Below are 16,696 nucleotides of genomic sequence, written 5' to 3' on the forward strand. Positions count from 1 at the left end.
GGGAAAGCTCCGGGAGCCAGATAGGGACGGGCTCAAAGATCCCGTCTGGAGCAGCCTCACCCGGCAGGACCCGGAGCCCCACGCGAGGCGAGGCACAGCCTGCAGCTCTCAGCCTGTCTAGACACCAAAATCGCCTCGCCACGGCCCCAGTCCCAGCACTGGAGGCAAGGAAGGGGCGAGAGGAAATGGGGAACAACCCAGTGGGATGAACCGGGAGCAGCGCCTCGGGCTGGAGCCTCACCGAGCGGCGCTCCTGCTGCCTCAGCCCGGCCAGCACAGCCAGCTCCGTGCCCCAGGGACCCTCCGAGCCACCGGGCTCCTTCCCACAACATCCAGGAGCTCCAGGAATTCCCCGCTGGGCTCCGGGGGATGTTCCCCTGCGGGATGACGCGGGGAAGGGGGTGGCTGGTTCGCCCACTCCACCCCGGAGCTCCCCGGAGCCTCCGAGGAGAATTTTGCATCTGGGATGGGCGTTTGGCGCAGGAGCTGCAGGTGCAGGGCCCAGAGCTGGGGCTGGTCCTTCCCGATCCCTGCGGGGACCGGCCCAGGGAGCCGCAGCATCCCGGGATGCAAAAGCTTCTTCCCCCGGCCCCTCCTCACTTACTTGATGAAGTAGAGGCCGCCGTGCGTGGTGGTGTCCACCTCCCAGCCTCGGGGCAGCCCTGCGGGGACAGGCCAGGAGCGGGGTCACCCTCCCGGTCCCCTCCCGGTGTCACTCCCCCCCGGGGAAGGGCAGGATGGTGCGGGCAGGGATTGAGGGGTGACGGCGACACTTTGTGCTGCCGTGGTTGGCTCTCACAAGGCTCAAACTGCATTTTTGGAGAAGTTTGAGGCCCCTCCTCATCAGAAACCATAGGAGGGAGGGGAAAATCCACCGGGAATCTCTCCAGCTGGAAAACCCACGCTGGGGAGAGACAGCATCACCTCGTACAACCCCCCAGCCCTCCCCAGCTGCAGAGAGCTCCTGCTGGCTCAGTTTTGGGGGTTCTCCTTTGCACTCCTGGGGGATTTCACTCCACATTTCCCAGTCCTGGCCCCCAGGCTCACCTGCGCAGGAGAAGTGCCCGCTCTGGATGGCGTAGCCCGTGCCAGGGTGCACCCAGCTGGTGGATTTGGTGTCGTCGCTGTGAGGGACAAGGACAGAGGGGCTGTCAGCACCCTCGGGGGGCTCAGCAACCCCTTCCCACCTCTGGGGAAGGCTCTTGGCACCACGGGGGACTTCTCCAGCCAAACGAGGGCATTTTAGGGAAGAGGGGAACTGCGACAGCAGTGTCCCCAAGCAGGGAGAAACGGGAGGACAGGAGAGGTGGCCGTGCCATGGGACAGCAGGAAGGACCTCTTGTTTGTACCCCAAACCGAGCCCCCCACCCTTTGCAGCCCCCCAAGCACGCACCGCGCTGCCCCCAGCCCCAGCAGAGCCCCCTCCCCACCCCACGCCGGCTCGGGGCAGGACCGTACTTGACGAAGAAGATTCTCCCGTCCCCGCAGACGCCGTAGGTCCACCTGCCCGGCAGGTCCAGCCAGTCGATGTCATCCCCCATGGGGGTAGCACGGGGGCTCGGGCACGGGGCAGCCCCGCGCTGCCAGCCAGGACAACACCCGGCTCACTCGGGAAGTACCCGGCAACGAGTCCCGGTCCGTCCCCGGGAGCAAAGGCTCAGCTCAGCCCTTCCACCCCGGCTCTGCTGCGAATAACCCGGGAGGGAGGGAAAAGGAAAAAAAAAAAAAATTCCCGACCAAACCCATGGAGTTTAACCCCCTCGGAGCCGTGGTGCGCAGGGCACACTCCCAGCCCTCCCCGTGACTCTCCAGGGCCAGCCCGTCACTGCTTCCTCCAGTGCCTACTCGCTGTAATTACCAACAATTAACTCGAGGTGAGTAATTATGGAGTTGTTACTTCCCTCTCCTGTTCATTTGGAACAATGTCGGATTCTTCTGGCCCGTCTGATCTCGCAGCCAAGCCGTATGTAGGGCACCCTGATGATTATCTGCGGCACTTTTGGGGCTGCCCACCGGGTATTTTCTCTCGCAGCCCTCAATTAAATGTCTTTTAAGGCCAAAGGTGGGGTCTGGGAGGCACCTGGGCCGCTGATTGAAGGAGCCAATTTGCCCTCCTGTCTCAGCGGCGCCTCTGCAAAGCTGCTCGTGGCACCAGCAGGGAGGTGCTGGCTCGGGAGAGGCCCCAGAGGTGGAAAAGAAGAAAAAAAATTAATTTTCCTCGTTCCCCAAAACTCCCTGGTTCTCAAAGCAGGGATTTTAGGATTATTAAGGTTGGAAGAGACTTCCAAGATCAAGCTGAACATTTGACCCAGCACCACCACGGCCACTGAAGCATTTCGGGGTTTTTCCTGCTCAGTCCCCACATCAGAGCCGGGATTTGGGGAAACCAGTTCCCCGAAAGCTTTTCCCCGAGTTCTTTGAACCACTGGATGAGAAAAACACGTCTGGTTGGTCCTTTTGGGAGAGCAGCTGATGGCACCTTGGCGCTGCCACTGTCCTGGGCATTGTTTCACCTGGAAAACTCCATTCCATGGGCAGTTTCACCTGGAAAAGCTCAATTTCTTGGGCATTGTTTCACCTGGAAAAGCTCTATTCCCTAGGCATTGTTTCACCTGGAAAAATCCATTCCCTGGACATTGTTTCACCTGGAAAAGCTCCATTCCAGAGGAACCTGGGAATACCAGTGGGGCTTTTTGTTTCCATGGAATCCCAGACTGGTTTGGGTTGGGAGAGACCTTAAAGCTCATCCAGTGCCAAGGGCAGGGACATTTTCCATGTCCCAGGTTAATCAAAGCCCCATCCTGGGACACTTCCAGTGATGGACATCCGGTGTTATCCCTTTGGGTGACTTTGCCGTGTTCCCAACACAAATCCCAAACTCCTACTCTCCCCATCCATCCGTGGCTGTGCCCCAGATTTCTCATTTTTCCCCCAAAGAAGGAGCAAGACAGAGAAGTGGAGGGATCTGGGATTGAGGGAAATAAATCAGGAGCTCAGGCTGGAGTTGGTTCAGGGTTGTGGTGACTCCGGAGGTGCCCAAATTCCATCCCCTCCCAAGACAGGCAGATTTGATGCTTTTTCCTGGGATAACAAAAGCCTTGGGGACACCAGGAAAGGGACAGCAGGAGGACCCATGACCTTGGAAAGGGGTGCCGGTTTGGGGGATGAGGATGTTCCTTTTCCTTTCCTTCCCTTTCCATTTCCTTCCCTTTCCTGGATTTTCCTCGCAGCACTGATGTCCCCATGGAGAAGCCACCAGCTGCCACCTTCTCCTCCTCCTCCACACCATTCCAAGCCCCCAGATCACGCTGGCACCAGGGAACAAAGGGAGGGAAGCAGCTGGAAAAGGGATGTGTGGTGAGGTGACAGCGCTGTCACCCCTGCAGGGAGGACACCCAGCCCGCGGTGACCCCGCTGAGGGACACAAAGTCCGGCTGGGGACGTTTCCTGCTGGATGCTGTGGCTCAGGCACCAGGAATGTCACAGAACCGGGCGCTGCTCCGCACAAAGGGGCGGTTTTTGCTCCCGCCCTGGATTTTCCCGTCCCAAAGCTCATCCAGAGGATGGGAGGGCGGCTGGGAAGGGGCGGCACCTCGGGGACAACCTCAGCGGGGGCGGTGGCACCTTGGGGACAACCTCAGCGGGGGCGGTGGCACCTTGGGGACAACCTCAGCGGGGGCGGTGGCCTCGGCGGCGGCGCTGGCTGCGCGTCCCGAACGGTTCTGGCACCACCTTCTGGACAAAAGATTCCCGGGAAAAAAAACCGGGAATGTGGCTGAGAGCGAAGGATGCGGTGCTGCCACTGTCCCCAAGCGATGTTCCCTCCTGGACTGGAATCATGGAATGGTTGGGATGGGGAGGATTTAAGGATTTAGGAAAGGAACTTCCACTGTCCCAGAGTGCTTCAAGGCCTGCCCAACCTGGCCTTGGACACTTCCAGGGATGGAGCAGCCACGGATTCTCTGGGAATTCTGTGCCAGGGTGTCCCTAGCACTCCTCCCTCCTCTTCCTCCCCCTGCTCCAAGGTCCCAGCTGGATTCCAGGCTGGGAACACCACAGCCATAATCCTGGGCTCTTGGCTCCCTCCCGGCATTCCCAGCTGGAGCAGAAGCTGGGAATCACCCCGGGTGAAGGGGAGGTGCTGAGGAAAAGTCAGAACTGCCTCCTGTTCTCTACACCTGGTGGAAATTCCTGGTGATTTGGGGGATGGTGCCAGGGAATGCTGGCTCTGCTGCTTCCTGCATCATTCCTGCTGGGAATGCTGGGCCTGGACACGCAGGGAGCAGATGTTGGTCAACCTCTGCTCACCCATCCCACAACATCCACCTGGGAACTCCATCCAAGCCCTGATTTCCTGGAATCCAACGTGGGGCGACGCCAACAAACATCCTTTCAGCTCTGGGAATGCTTTCCACCTGGATCTGCTTTCCCCTCTTTGCCAGCACCTCGTTCCACCTCAAATCCAACCTAAATTATCCCAGGAACAGCCTGGGAAGGATCAGGCAGAGGAGATGAATCCAAATGTTCTGCTGGGGCACAAAGGATCCCCAATGTTCCAGAGCCAGGGAATGTGCCCAGCATGCAGAGAGGGCACGGCTGGCACGGATTCACTGCTCCTGGGGAGCTTTTTTTGTTGGGATAGGGAAGGAAAAGGGGAAAAAAAAGGAAAAGGGGGAAGAAAAAAGGGAAAATGAGGAAGAAAAGAGGGAGGGAGGGAGGGAGGGAGGGAAGGAAGGAAGGGAAGGAAGGAAGGGAAGGAAGGGAAGGAAGGGAAGGAAGGGAAGGAAGGGAAGGAAGGGAGGGAAGGGAGGGAAGGGAGGGAAGGGAGGGAAGGGAGGGAAGGGAGGGAAGGGAGGGAAGGAAGGGAAGGAAGGGAAGGAAGGGAAGGAAGGGAAGGGAAGGGAAGGGAAGGGAAGGGAAGGGAAGGGAAGGGAAGGAAGGAAGGAAGGAAGGAAGGAAGGAAGGAAGGAAGGAAGGAAGGAAGGAAGGAAGGAAGGAAGGAAGGAAGGAAGGAAGGAAGGAAGGAAGGAAGGAAGGAAGGAAGGAAGGAAGGAAGGAAGGAAGGAAGGAAGGAAGGAAGGAAGGAAGGAAGGAAGGAAGGAAGGAAGGAGCTGCTGCTCCTCCTCCAGGGGCACATTCCCACATCCTGAGGTTTTGCGGGGTAAACAGAGGAGGCCTAGATGGGATACTGGGAAGGAATTCCTCCCTGGGAGGGGCTGGGATGGAATTCCCAGAGAATCTGTGGCTGCCCCATCCCCAGGAGTGTGCAAGGCCAGCTTGGAGCACTCTGGGATTGGGAAAAGGGGTGGGACTGGGGGATCTTTGATGTTTCTCCCATTCCAAACCATTCCATGATTTTTTTTTGGCAGAAAGCAGCAATGGAAGGAGAGGACAGTTCAGGATAAATTCCACGTGCATCCCAAAACACCCAGGTCAGGAAAGCAGCGCCCATCCAAGGGGAAAGCAGCTGGAGTTTTTATCCTGAGGGCAGCTCCAATCCTCCAATCCCTAACTCAAATTCCTTTATCCCCTCCAAAAAAAACCCCAGAATAAACCTTGGATTAAACCCCACTCAGAGCCCAGCAGGCCAAGGTGGGGCTGCAATGCCGGGCTCTCCCTGGAATGTGACAAAATTCCATGTTCCTTCCTTCTCCTGCTTCCCAGCTCCAGAAAAAAACTTGAATTTTGGGATCAAAGCAGCAGCTCAGGGGCTCCAACAAACAAATTCCTCAATCCTGTGGAGAAGCTGCTGCTCTGGAGCAGGAATTATTCTCCCCCAAGTGCAGCCTGGTGCTGATGGGATAAAGAATTCCCAGTGGGATTTGTGTGCTCCAGATGGAAGCTGGATGTGCTGCCAAGCCCAGGGAAGCTTTCCCTGCACCCAACTGTGCCACTTCCAGCATGGAAAAATCCAAATTTTCATTTTAAAGCACATTTTAGAGGCAGCAAATTCTTCAGAATTTAAAAATCTGTTTTTAAACCACCCCAAAATTCTCCATGTCCAGCTTTTTTTTTTTTTTTTTTTTTTTTTTTTTTTTTATTCCAGCGGTTTTTTAATCCTGATAATCAGGAAAATCAACCCTGGGTGTTTTAGGGATGAACAAGGTGAAAACAAAGAGGGGAAAACACGGACTGTGCTCCAAGGTGGGAATTCTGAGTGAAGCTCTTTTTTTTTTTTTAAGGAATAAACCTTCAGGAACTTGGAATTTCTTCCCAAAACTCACCCAGAATTCCAGAGATTCCCAGGGAGAGCAGCACCCTGGGGGTGTCACCTCCAAAGGGAGGTGGCAGCAGGATTTTCATTAAATCCCAAAAATCCTTCATCCCATTCCTTGGGAATCCCTGGAAAAAATCCAGTTTATTCCTCCAGGAAATCCTAATTTTGGGATAATTTCCCAGCTCCTACCAGGAATTCCAGCTTCAGAGGAGCCCCTTGGATGGAATTCCCTGCTCTAAAACCCACGGAATGACAAACACAGCTTCTCACCGCTGAGAAATCCAGTCCAAAATTGGATTTTGCAGCTGTTTTTTCCCGAATTTTCCCCAGGTTTATCTTGCAAATCTCTTTATTACAACGCACGGATTAGTCCCGAATAGTTTCTTATGTACAGAAATAGAATTTTTAGGTAGAAAAAACCCAACACAGCGGCCACAAATCAAGGAAAATCCATAGAAAGCCAAATCCAAACTCTTCCCGAAATGATACAAAAATAAAAATCTGCAGATCACAGTTTTGATTTAAATCCCTCCAAGTTTTCCTTCCCACCTATTTTAAGGAATTTCAGAGGGAAAAAGGAGCTCTGAGGTGTTCAGGGATGGGTTTGGTGGTAATTCCATTCCATTTCCTGCTGGAATAGCTGGAAAAAAGGAGGTTGGAGAAATGGGAGCAGCTCATCCATGGGAATTCTGATTAGAAAAAAAAAAAAAAATCTCATTTTTCCAAGGTTTCAACCCTTTGGAAGCAGCTGTTCCTTCTTTAAATCCCATTTTTTCCAAGCAGCTGTGGATTCCCAGCGGTCCCAAGGTTCTCCTGAGCACCAAGAAATCCGAGTTGTCCATAAAGAACTGAAGCACCACAATCCCAAAATCCCAGGGATTGGGAGATGCCTGGGAAAAACCAACTGGGAGATCCATGGAAAAATTCATGTAGCGTGTTTTCCTTGGAATGATCATAAATTCACACATTTTTCTTCTTGGAATTCCATTTTTTTTGGTTGGTTTTCCACCCCTGAATTAAAAAGCAGATCCAATGTGAGTAAAATCCTCAAATATTCCAAGTGGATTTCTCAGGATTTGAGGGGGTGATGCAAATTTTTAATTATTTTCGGCGGAAAAAAAATCTGATTTTTGGGATGGCAAACAGCTGGAATTTGAATTAACACAACTCTAATTTAATTAATCCCCTCGATTTTTCTAATTGCACCACAAAATGGGGATTTTTCAACTCAAAGTAGCCACTTCCTGCAATAAAAATAAAGGATAAATCCAAAAATTCTGGGATTTTCAAGTCAGAATAAAGCAGGAATAAATAATTTTCTTCCAAATTAATAACTGAAAGAATTAAGGATAAATTTAAAGCACTTTAAGGTTTTTCTTCTACAGAATGGAAATTATTCTGGCCAGCTGAACAAATAATTGATTTATTGACCCAGCTTTGGGCAAACATTGGAATTTTTCCATTTTTATTCCCTGCTTGGAAAATTCCCACACCAACCTCCAGCTCCAAACCCCTTTTTCCCTCAATGATTTTGATTAAATAATGTAATATTTTAAATTAAGAATATAAATAAAGAGTTTTGTCCTCTCACTGAAATGTTTTGGTGACCCCAGTGCAGACACAAAGAGTTAATACTGATTTTTTGGGAAAGAAAACGGAATTGTTGCCTGATAATTTCCTTAAATCCAAGAAAATTATCAGGACAAGCAGATTGGATATAAAAATTCACTTCAATCCCTCTCCCAAAGCAGAATTACAGCAAAGATTAATTAAATAATTCAGGAATTTTCCTCCCTAAATTCAAGCATCATCCACAGCCTCATTAAGCTTTAATTATTAATTGGGATGAGGAATTTCCCTGCCCTAAGAACCAAGGAATTTGTTGGGACAAGCAGCCAGAACCCTTTGGAATAATCCTGGAAAAGGGAATCATTTAAATCAATCCAACCAAAGCTTGGCTGGAATATTCAAACCTCAAAAAGCTCCAGAAACACTCAAACATTGGAATATTCCAAGCAAAAAAAAAAAAAAAAAAGTGGGAAAAATCCCTTAAAGGAAGGAATTTTTAAAAATGAGGCTTCTGGAGAAGCTGGAAAAAAAAGGAGAAACACAAAAAAAAAAAAAACAAAACACCCTCAGCTGCACATCCCTCAGGGAATTTTAAATCAAAACTGCAATTCCAGGGAATGAACCCCATAAATATTTCCTTCAAAATAGGTTTTGCTTTGTTTTTTTTTGTTTTTGTTTTTTTTTTTTTTTCCCCCAAAGTGCAAAAATCCAACGAACAGTCCCCACACTTCCCAAGGTATAGCAGGAAAAGGCATTTTTTGGGAATGGATTGAACCCCAAGCAGTCTGGTTGTGTCAAGTGCTAATTAACAGGAATGCAATTAGAACACCCTTTCAGGGAGCTCCAGGGATTTTACCTGGATATCAAAACGAGAATTTGTTGAATATCAAAGTGGGGGGGAAAAAAAAGGGACAAAAAAAAAATTCCCATTTTTCTCTCCCCCTTTCAGCACATGCAGCTGCCACCTGTGGTTGAGATTTCATTAATTTAAGGGTCAGGCGAATTCCAGGAGTTTTAAGGTGCTAGAAGGGGGTCAGTCCTCTGGGAATGGAATTCTTGGAGCCTATGGAATACCCTCAGTCTGTGCTCTGGGCTCAGGCAGTAGCCAATGGCCTCCTCAGTCTCCTGGATGCGTTTCTGGAACCTGCATCCATCCCGAGCCATCTCCTCCCAGGGCCCCTTCCGGTCCTCCTCGCTGCTTATGTAATACTCAGTCACTTCTTCATGGAATGTCACCTGGAAAAAAGAAAGGTTTCAATCAGGAATTCCCATCAAATGCATGTTGAAAGTGGTGGGGTTTTTTGGGGGGGTTTTAAGTGGAAGTTGTTGTGTAGTGTCGGAATTCTGGATGCTGAGAATTTTAAACTCTCTGTGCTGAAAGGCACAGGGCCACAGGAGAGCACTGCATTGACCTGAGGCTGTGGGGAAGGCTTCCAAAATGGATTAACAGCACTGGGATTGCGGGTGTGGAGCTGGTTACAAGTGTGGAATGTCACAGGGTGGAAAATTTAAGAGTTTGGGGTTTTAGACTATAGAAATAAATATGAAGCAAGATGGAAGTTTAAGGGTGCAGGCAGGTTGTTCTTCTCCACCTTCTTCTCCATGGATTTGGGTGATGTTTGGTAACTGGACAGAAAAATCCACAGTGCAGGCTTTGAGTGACCAGTTATTGGGTTAAAAGGGAAAACAATCTAGGTGTCATTTCTTAAGTGGATAGTTTAGCCTTAAAAGACCTTGTAACAAGAGACAGTTGGCCATTTTGTGCCTGGTTAATGAAAGACTGTAGAACTCACTGCTGTGAGGCTGGAACATTGATAAGAAACAATAAACACCCGAGTCCCAACATGAACTAACATCTCCAGTGTGGCAGCAGCTCTCTGGCCACAGAGAGCAGGCACAGACTTTCCCAGGCATTTTTCTGGGGAAGGCTGTGAGAAGATCAGAGAAAAAAAAATGAGAAACAATTCTTATCTCCATGTGTTGCACCTGCTGTTGTGCACATGTGGAATGTGTCATGGACATTTGTGATTTCTTAATTGGACACTGGATGGTGTTTGGGTTGATTGACCAATTAGGTCGAAGCTGGATCAGACTGGTTGGAAGGGTTACTGAGTTTCTTAATTAGTATAATATAGTATGAGATGATAAAATAAAGCAATTAATCAGCTTTCTGCAATCGTGGAGTCAATGCTAATTATTACCCAGCTGTGGTGACAACTGGTGACCCTGAGTGAGGATGAACAGAATCACAGAACAATGAGGTTGGAAGAGACCTCTAAGATCATCAAGTCCAACCTGTGCCCTAACACCTCAACTAGACTGTAGCACCAAGTGCCATGTCCAGGCTTTTTCTAAACACATCCAGAGATGGTGATTCCACCACCTCCCTGGGAAGACAATTCCACTACTTTATTATTCTTTAGATGAAAATTTTTTTCCTAATACCCAACCTATACCTTCCCTGACATAGCTTGAGGCTGTGACCTCTTGCTCTGTCACCACCTCCCTGGGAAGACAATTCCAGTACTTTGTTATTCTTTCAGTGAATTGTTTTTTCCTAATACCCAACCTGTACCTTCCCTGGCGTAGCTGGAGGCTGTGTCCTTTTGTTCTGTCAGTGCTGCCCGGTGGAAGAGACTGACCCCAGCTGTCTACAGCCTCTCTTCAGGAAGTTGTGGAGAGCAATAAGGTCACCTCTGAGCCTCCTCTTCTCCAGGCTAAACAACCCCAGCTCCTCCAAACGTTCCTCACAGGGCTTGTGTCCCCAGCCCCTCACCAGCCTCGTTGCCTCCTCTGGACATGCTCAAGCGTCTCAGCGTCCTTCCCAAACTGAGGGGCCAGAGCTGGACACAGTAACACGCTGCTTTGATTTTTTGGTGACACCTTTGACATGTGTCCGAACATGGGCCTGCCATTGCTGACCCCCTGGAGGGCTGACCATTACTGACCCCAGCCGTGTGTCTGGCACCAGCTGGAGACCATGTGGATCTCTCTGGCAGAAAAACTCAGGCTGACCTCCAGCCTTCCCTGCAAGAGAGACTGGACACCTCCTGCCCTCCTGGAGAGGTGACTGCGATCGATCTTCAGGGGTGATACAGTAAAATATCTGGCTCAGGGAAGAAATGATGATGTCTGCTCCAGATCAGAAGGCTGAAGGATCTGCTTTATTAAAACTATACTATATTACATTAAAATACTATTTAAAGTATTTAAAGTTGCTCTTTTAGTCCATCCTTAGAAGGAGCCCCATGAGCAGTTTCAGTCCATGCACAGCAGTGACAGCACTGTGACATGGAAAGGAGGGTGTCACACTGGCAGATTTTCTCCAGGCGGTGCCATGTGTGACATGGAAATACAAGAAGTTGCAATTGTGTTTCCTGGAGGTCTATGGTACAACAGAGACTCCTCTCTCCCTTAATGAACTAAGAATTAATTATCTGAAGAGTGGTAACTTAATCAGGAACCCAGGGTTGTGTCTCAGTGTGTTTTGTTGGAAATTGGGTGGGGGGAGGAGGAATGTTTTAGAAGGCTTTCATCCTGAATTCTGTGTATTCCTTTTATTGTAGTTGTAAAGTAATATTTTTTTTTCCTTTATTTTCAAGCTCAAGCCTACTCTACCCTGCTCCCAATCACATCTCACAACATTCATTTAAAAGAAAGGACATTTTCGTAAAGGCACTAACATTACACCAGTGTCAAACCATAACATCTACTAATCTACATACTTACTTCTTACTTACCTGTCTAACTAATTAACTACAAACTCGTGACTCTGCTGAGAGCCCGCGACACAGCAGCTGTGGCTGCCCCTGCCTCCCTGGCAGTGTCCCAGGCCAGGCTGGAGCAGCCTGGGATCATGGAAGTTGTCCCTGCCCATGGAATGGCATGGGATTTAAGGTCCCTTCAACCCAAAGAAGTCTGGAATTCCATAAATCCAGGATCTGCTCCCTAATCCTGCCCAAAATATTTCACTTTTAGCTTTAAACCCACCCACTGCTGACTTGCCTGGCCCAAAATACTCCTGAGTTACTCCAGGCTGCCCCAGAGAGTTCTGTGAGCTCATTCCAGGACTTGTAACCTCAACATTCCAGGCTGGGAATGTGCTCTGGGAAAAGGGTCAGGATGGTGGGATCCCTGCTGGGACTCTGGGATCCCTGCTGCTGGGATTCTGGGATTGTGGGATCCCTACTGGGACCTGGGACAGCTGCTGGGATTGTGGGATCCCTCCTGGCACTGTGGGATCATTCCTGGACTATGTGATCCCTACTGGAACTGTGTGATCCCTACTGGAACTGTGTGATCCCTGCTGCTGGCACTGTGGGATCCCTGTTGCTGGCACTGTGGGATCCCTGTTGCTGGCACTGTGGGATCATTCCTGGACTGCGATTCCTACTGGAACTGTGGGATCCCTACTGGACTATGGGATCCCTACTGGAACTGTGGGATCCCTGCTGCTGGGATTGTGGGATCCTTCCTGGACTGTGGGATCCCTGTTGCTGGGATTGTGGAATCCCTGCTGCTGGCACTGTGGGATCATTCCTGGACTATGTGATCCCTACTGGAACTGTGGGATCATTCCTGGACTATGTGATCCCTACTGGAACTGTGGGATCATTCCTGGACTATGTGATCCCTACTGGAACTGTGGGATCATTCCTGGACTATGGGATCCCTACTGGCACTGTGGGATCCTTCCTGGACTGTGGGATCCCTTCTGCTGGGATTGTGGGATCCTTCCTGGACTGTGGGATCACTGAGGATTGTGTAACAACCCCCCTCCCCCCCCCCGCCCCCCCCCCCCCCAAAAAAAAAAAACAACCCACCCAGAAGGGTTTTGTTGAGTCAAGAGCCCCGTGAGTCACCACGGGGGACAGATAAGGAAGGAACAGGGAACACTCATCCCAATGTGACCGGAACAATCCGTCCTGGAATTCCAGGGGTAGAGTTCATGTAATGAAATTAAAAATACCCACACCAAAACTGTCACAATCCCTCCTGGAATTCCAGGGGATGGAGTTCATGTAATGAAATTAAAAATACACACACAAAACCTGTCACTTTTAACTCCTTTTAGCAGGTATTCAGCTATTTTAAGTAAATAAATGAATTTATAGCTTGAGATCTGCACTTGGCAGTGTTTAGACTAAGATTATGGTATGGGTTTAAATCTGAGTTAAACCCACCTTATTTTAGGCTCCTGCTGGACTATTTGTGCCTTTGCATCCAGCTAGAAAAAGGCACAAACTGAACTGTCAGCACCTCTAAAATCAGGATTGATTCCTCAAAACAAACTCTGCTACAGGACAAATATTCCTGAAGCAGGAAAAAAATACAGAAATGCACAAAAAAAAAGTGCTGCTCCATTCCTAGGATTGATTAGCACAACGAGGAGGGTGTTTGTGCTGCAGGGAGCTCCCAACCTTCCCAGGAAACCGGAAAATCAGGAATTCCACAAGGGTTTGGGTCATCCCATTCCATGAGGGACATTCCCCACTATGCCAGGGGGTGTTCTGTCCAAGGATAAGATGAAAAGGTGACTCCAAAAATCAGAGGATCCAGAAATTCCCTGGTCCCAAAAATCTGTGGGAGCAGGGCCAGCAGGTGCCCCGTGCCCTCACACCTGAACTCCCACACAGCTTTTATGGCTTTAGGAGCAAAACATTGCAGGATTCCAGGGGGGACCGGCCCTGAGCTGGCTGGATAATCCCAAAACTTGTCGGGAATGCCTCAGGAATGTGCCTGGCCTCTGCAGCACCTGCTTTAGGAGCTGTTACATCAGCCCGTCCACACCTTGCAGCCTTTTTACATCAGTCGGAGCCACAATTCCCGAGGCTCTGACGTCATTTGGGATATTGCAGCCAGCTCATCCCTTCTTTCACCACAGCTCCGACAGCACCTGAGCCAAAAATTCCTGCTGGAATCGCAGCCCTGCCACTTGAGAGTGCTCTAAATTAATTATTCATCGAAATGAAGGGAAGAAATAAATATATCTGCTGTAAAAATACGAAAGCATTGTAAATATTTGCTATTTGCATGATTTGTTCCACGACTGGATTGCCCAGGGATTTGGTATTCAAGTCATTCCTCATCCAGATGTTGGAGGTATCCACCTTGAACATCTGCAACGTTACAAAATTTAGGATAAATTCCTGTTTCTCTGCAACCCAGCACAGGTGGTGTTATTATTATTATTGCCCAAATTATTTAAAAAATCAAATTAACCTGTTTGGGCTCAAAAGTCCAGTTTTTGATTACATCCCTCCTGTAAATAACTATCCCATAAATAACTACCCCATACTTATAATATAAATGTTATGTTTACATATAACATAATTTAGTTATATTTTAAAATAGCATAATTTAGTTAATATTTAATAATATCTTAAACGGAAATGGGAATATTGGGATAATTTATATGGGAACCTCAGTTTACTTCAGAGCACTCAACAAGCCCACCTGGGTTGTAAAAAAAAATCCTAAAAATTCTTTCGGTTTCGGGTCCTAAGTAACTTCCTTTTAACTGGTGCTTTTCAGGGAAACTCCTCACAGCTCTGGAGTTTCTCAGGGCTCAAATTTCCACTCCAGCCCTGGAGTTTCTCCGACTTCGAAACCACAAGAAGAAATAGAATAGAAATTACAGCTCAAAACGGAAAGCGAACTTGGACTCTAGAGAAAAAATTCTCTGCCCCGGTTGTCAGCGAGTCTCAAAATTTCCCATCACGTGCCAAGGAGGAGGCGCAGCATTCCAGGGAAATTATCAACACATATGGAAACACGAACTGGAACGCTGACCTCACCCCTACTTGGCGCAGCGTGGGGTTTGTTTTTTTTTTTTACAATCCCGAAACACAAAAATATTAATAAAATCTGTACCTTTTTCCGCTTGGAACTCGCAGTTTTCTCCCTGCGCTGCCCCAATTCAGTGCTCCCGCAGTTGCGTTTTTCCAGCTGTACCCTACACACGGAGAAATGTTCAGAGGTGACAGAACTCGCCCTCTCTGTCCCTGGGAAACCCAGCGTCCCTTTTTTCTCCGCTGTCTGAAAGGCCGCCGTGAAATTCAAAGGGTTATAGGGATCGTCCGAGCTGCAGAACGAGTTCCAAAGTTTCAAGTTTTCCGACTCATCCGCGCTGTCGCAGTCCCACTCGTCCTCCTCGGAACTCGGAGAGCCCTCGGAGGACTCTGCCCACGAGTCTTCCTCCTCCTCCTCCTCTTCCATGTCCGACATTCCCTTTCCCGGCTCGCTGGAAGACGTCTGGATGGTGGCTGTGAAGTTCTGAGGGTTGTAGGGATCCAAGCTGTAGAAGGAATTCCACAGATGAAGCCTCTCCCCGTCCTGGCTGCCGGCGTCTGAGTCCGAGGGCAGCTCTTCGCTGTCAAACCCGTCATCATCTTCATCACCATCATCATCCCAGCCTTCCTCATCCTCACTCTCCTCCCCACTGGATACTCCTCCGATGATATAATCGATTAATTTATTCGCACAGGCAGGTCTGGTGGAAATGGTGAAGTTTCGCTCTGTTTCCGAGTCCTCACGTTCTTCTTCAGCCAAGGCTTCCCCCTCCTCAGCCGCATCCCGGAGCCCCTCCTGCTCCCCGTGGACACCTCCAGGCTGTCTCCCCGCATCCTCGGGCTGCTCGAAATCCCCGCTATTGCCGCGCTGCTCCCCAGTTTCCCGGCAGACACCCCTGTGCTGCTGCTGCTGCTGCTCCTCCTCCAGGCTGTGGTAGCCGTGGTCAGGCTCGGGCACGGGCAGCTGCCAGCACTGGAGGAACGCCAGGCGCTTGCTGCGCAGGAATTCAACCTCGGGCAAGCCCTCGGCTCGCAGGGGCTGCGGCAGGTGGCTCTTGCCCTGCTCCAAGCCCAGCACGTACCAATCCATGGGAAGGGCGCCCAGGCTGCTCCGCACCAGCCCCGCTCCCCACAGCCCCGCCGTGGGCTCCGGGCCGCCCTCCGGCCGCTTCTCCGGGGGCTCCTCCTCGGTCCAGTCCAGCGAGGTGTCCTTGGGCAGCAGCACGAGCGGCGGCGGTGCCTTGGCGGGGCACAGCGCGGAGCTCAGCGCGGCGCCGGGCAGCAGCCGCTGCAGGAGGGCGGGCAGCGGCGACAGCAGCTGCGACACCGCGCGCAGCCACGAGAAGGGCGGGCTCGCCTGGGACGAGCCGCCGGCGGGCGCCGCGCTGGGCCCCGCCAGCTTCGGCCAGGCCGCGGCCAGGCCCAGTCGGGCCCATCCCAAGCCGGGGCCGGCGCGTTCGCGACCGCTGTGCTCCATGAGGGCGTTCAGCGCTGCCAGCGGTGCGGAGGGGTGTGTGGAGCGGCGCTCCGTGGCGGGGCGGTGAGTCTGAAGGCTCGGCGGGCGGCGGACAGCTCCGGTTCGGGTTTCGACTCCATCCTGAGGCAGCTCCAGCACAAAATGGCGGCGCCGCCGCCTCAGCGCTTCCCGCCCCCAGAGGGAGGGGCGGGGCGGTGCCTCCCTTGCCCCGCCTACTTGGCGTCACCACCTCCCATTGGGCGGTGTCGGGGATGCCACGCCCACTCCCCCATGTGGCCACGCCCCGCGGGGATTGCATCAGCCGGCGCGCGGCGCACGGCAGCGCCCCCTGGCGGCGGGGGGAGAGGGGGACCCCGAGCCCACCCGGGGCTGGTCACGGGACGCTTTGGGGACACTTTGGGGACACTTTGGGGACACATTGGGGACACTTTGGGGACGCTTTGGGGACGCTTTGGGACGCTTTGGGGACGCTTTGTCAGCCCCAGGGACAGCGCGGGGTGAGGGGCGCACTGCAAGAGGAGCTGGAGGATGCTGAGGGTTGAGGGAGGCAGGCCCCAGACCCCCCCCAGGGCTCCGTGTTCTGGAGAGTGCGGTGGGCAGATGTGCGGATGTGTGCCCAGATGTGCGGGCAGAGGGGCAGAT

The 16,696-nt window shown here is 51.3% G+C and overlaps 1 protein-coding gene across 1 annotated transcript; it reads right to left on the reverse strand.

The window, feature by feature from the left end:
• Positions 1–6,548: 6,548 nt before the first annotated feature.
• On the reverse strand, positions 6,549–16,217 carry PPP1R15B (protein phosphatase 1 regulatory subunit 15B). Its single transcript, XM_068173372.1, has 2 exons — positions 14,660–16,217; positions 6,549–9,022 (listed from the first exon to the last, which is right to left on the reverse strand). Exons 1-2 carry the CDS (start codon positions 16,052–16,054, stop codon positions 8,801–8,803), a joined length of 1,617 nt encoding a protein of 538 aa, XP_068029473.1. The 5' UTR covers positions 16,055–16,217; the 3' UTR covers positions 6,549–8,800.
• Between the last annotated feature and the right edge of the window lie 479 nt (positions 16,218–16,696).

Source organism: Anomalospiza imberbis, chromosome 26 (assembly GCF_031753505.1).
Source record: "Anomalospiza imberbis isolate Cuckoo-Finch-1a 21T00152 chromosome 26, ASM3175350v1, whole genome shotgun sequence".
Classification (NCBI taxonomy): domain Eukaryota; kingdom Metazoa; phylum Chordata; class Aves; order Passeriformes; family Viduidae; genus Anomalospiza; species Anomalospiza imberbis.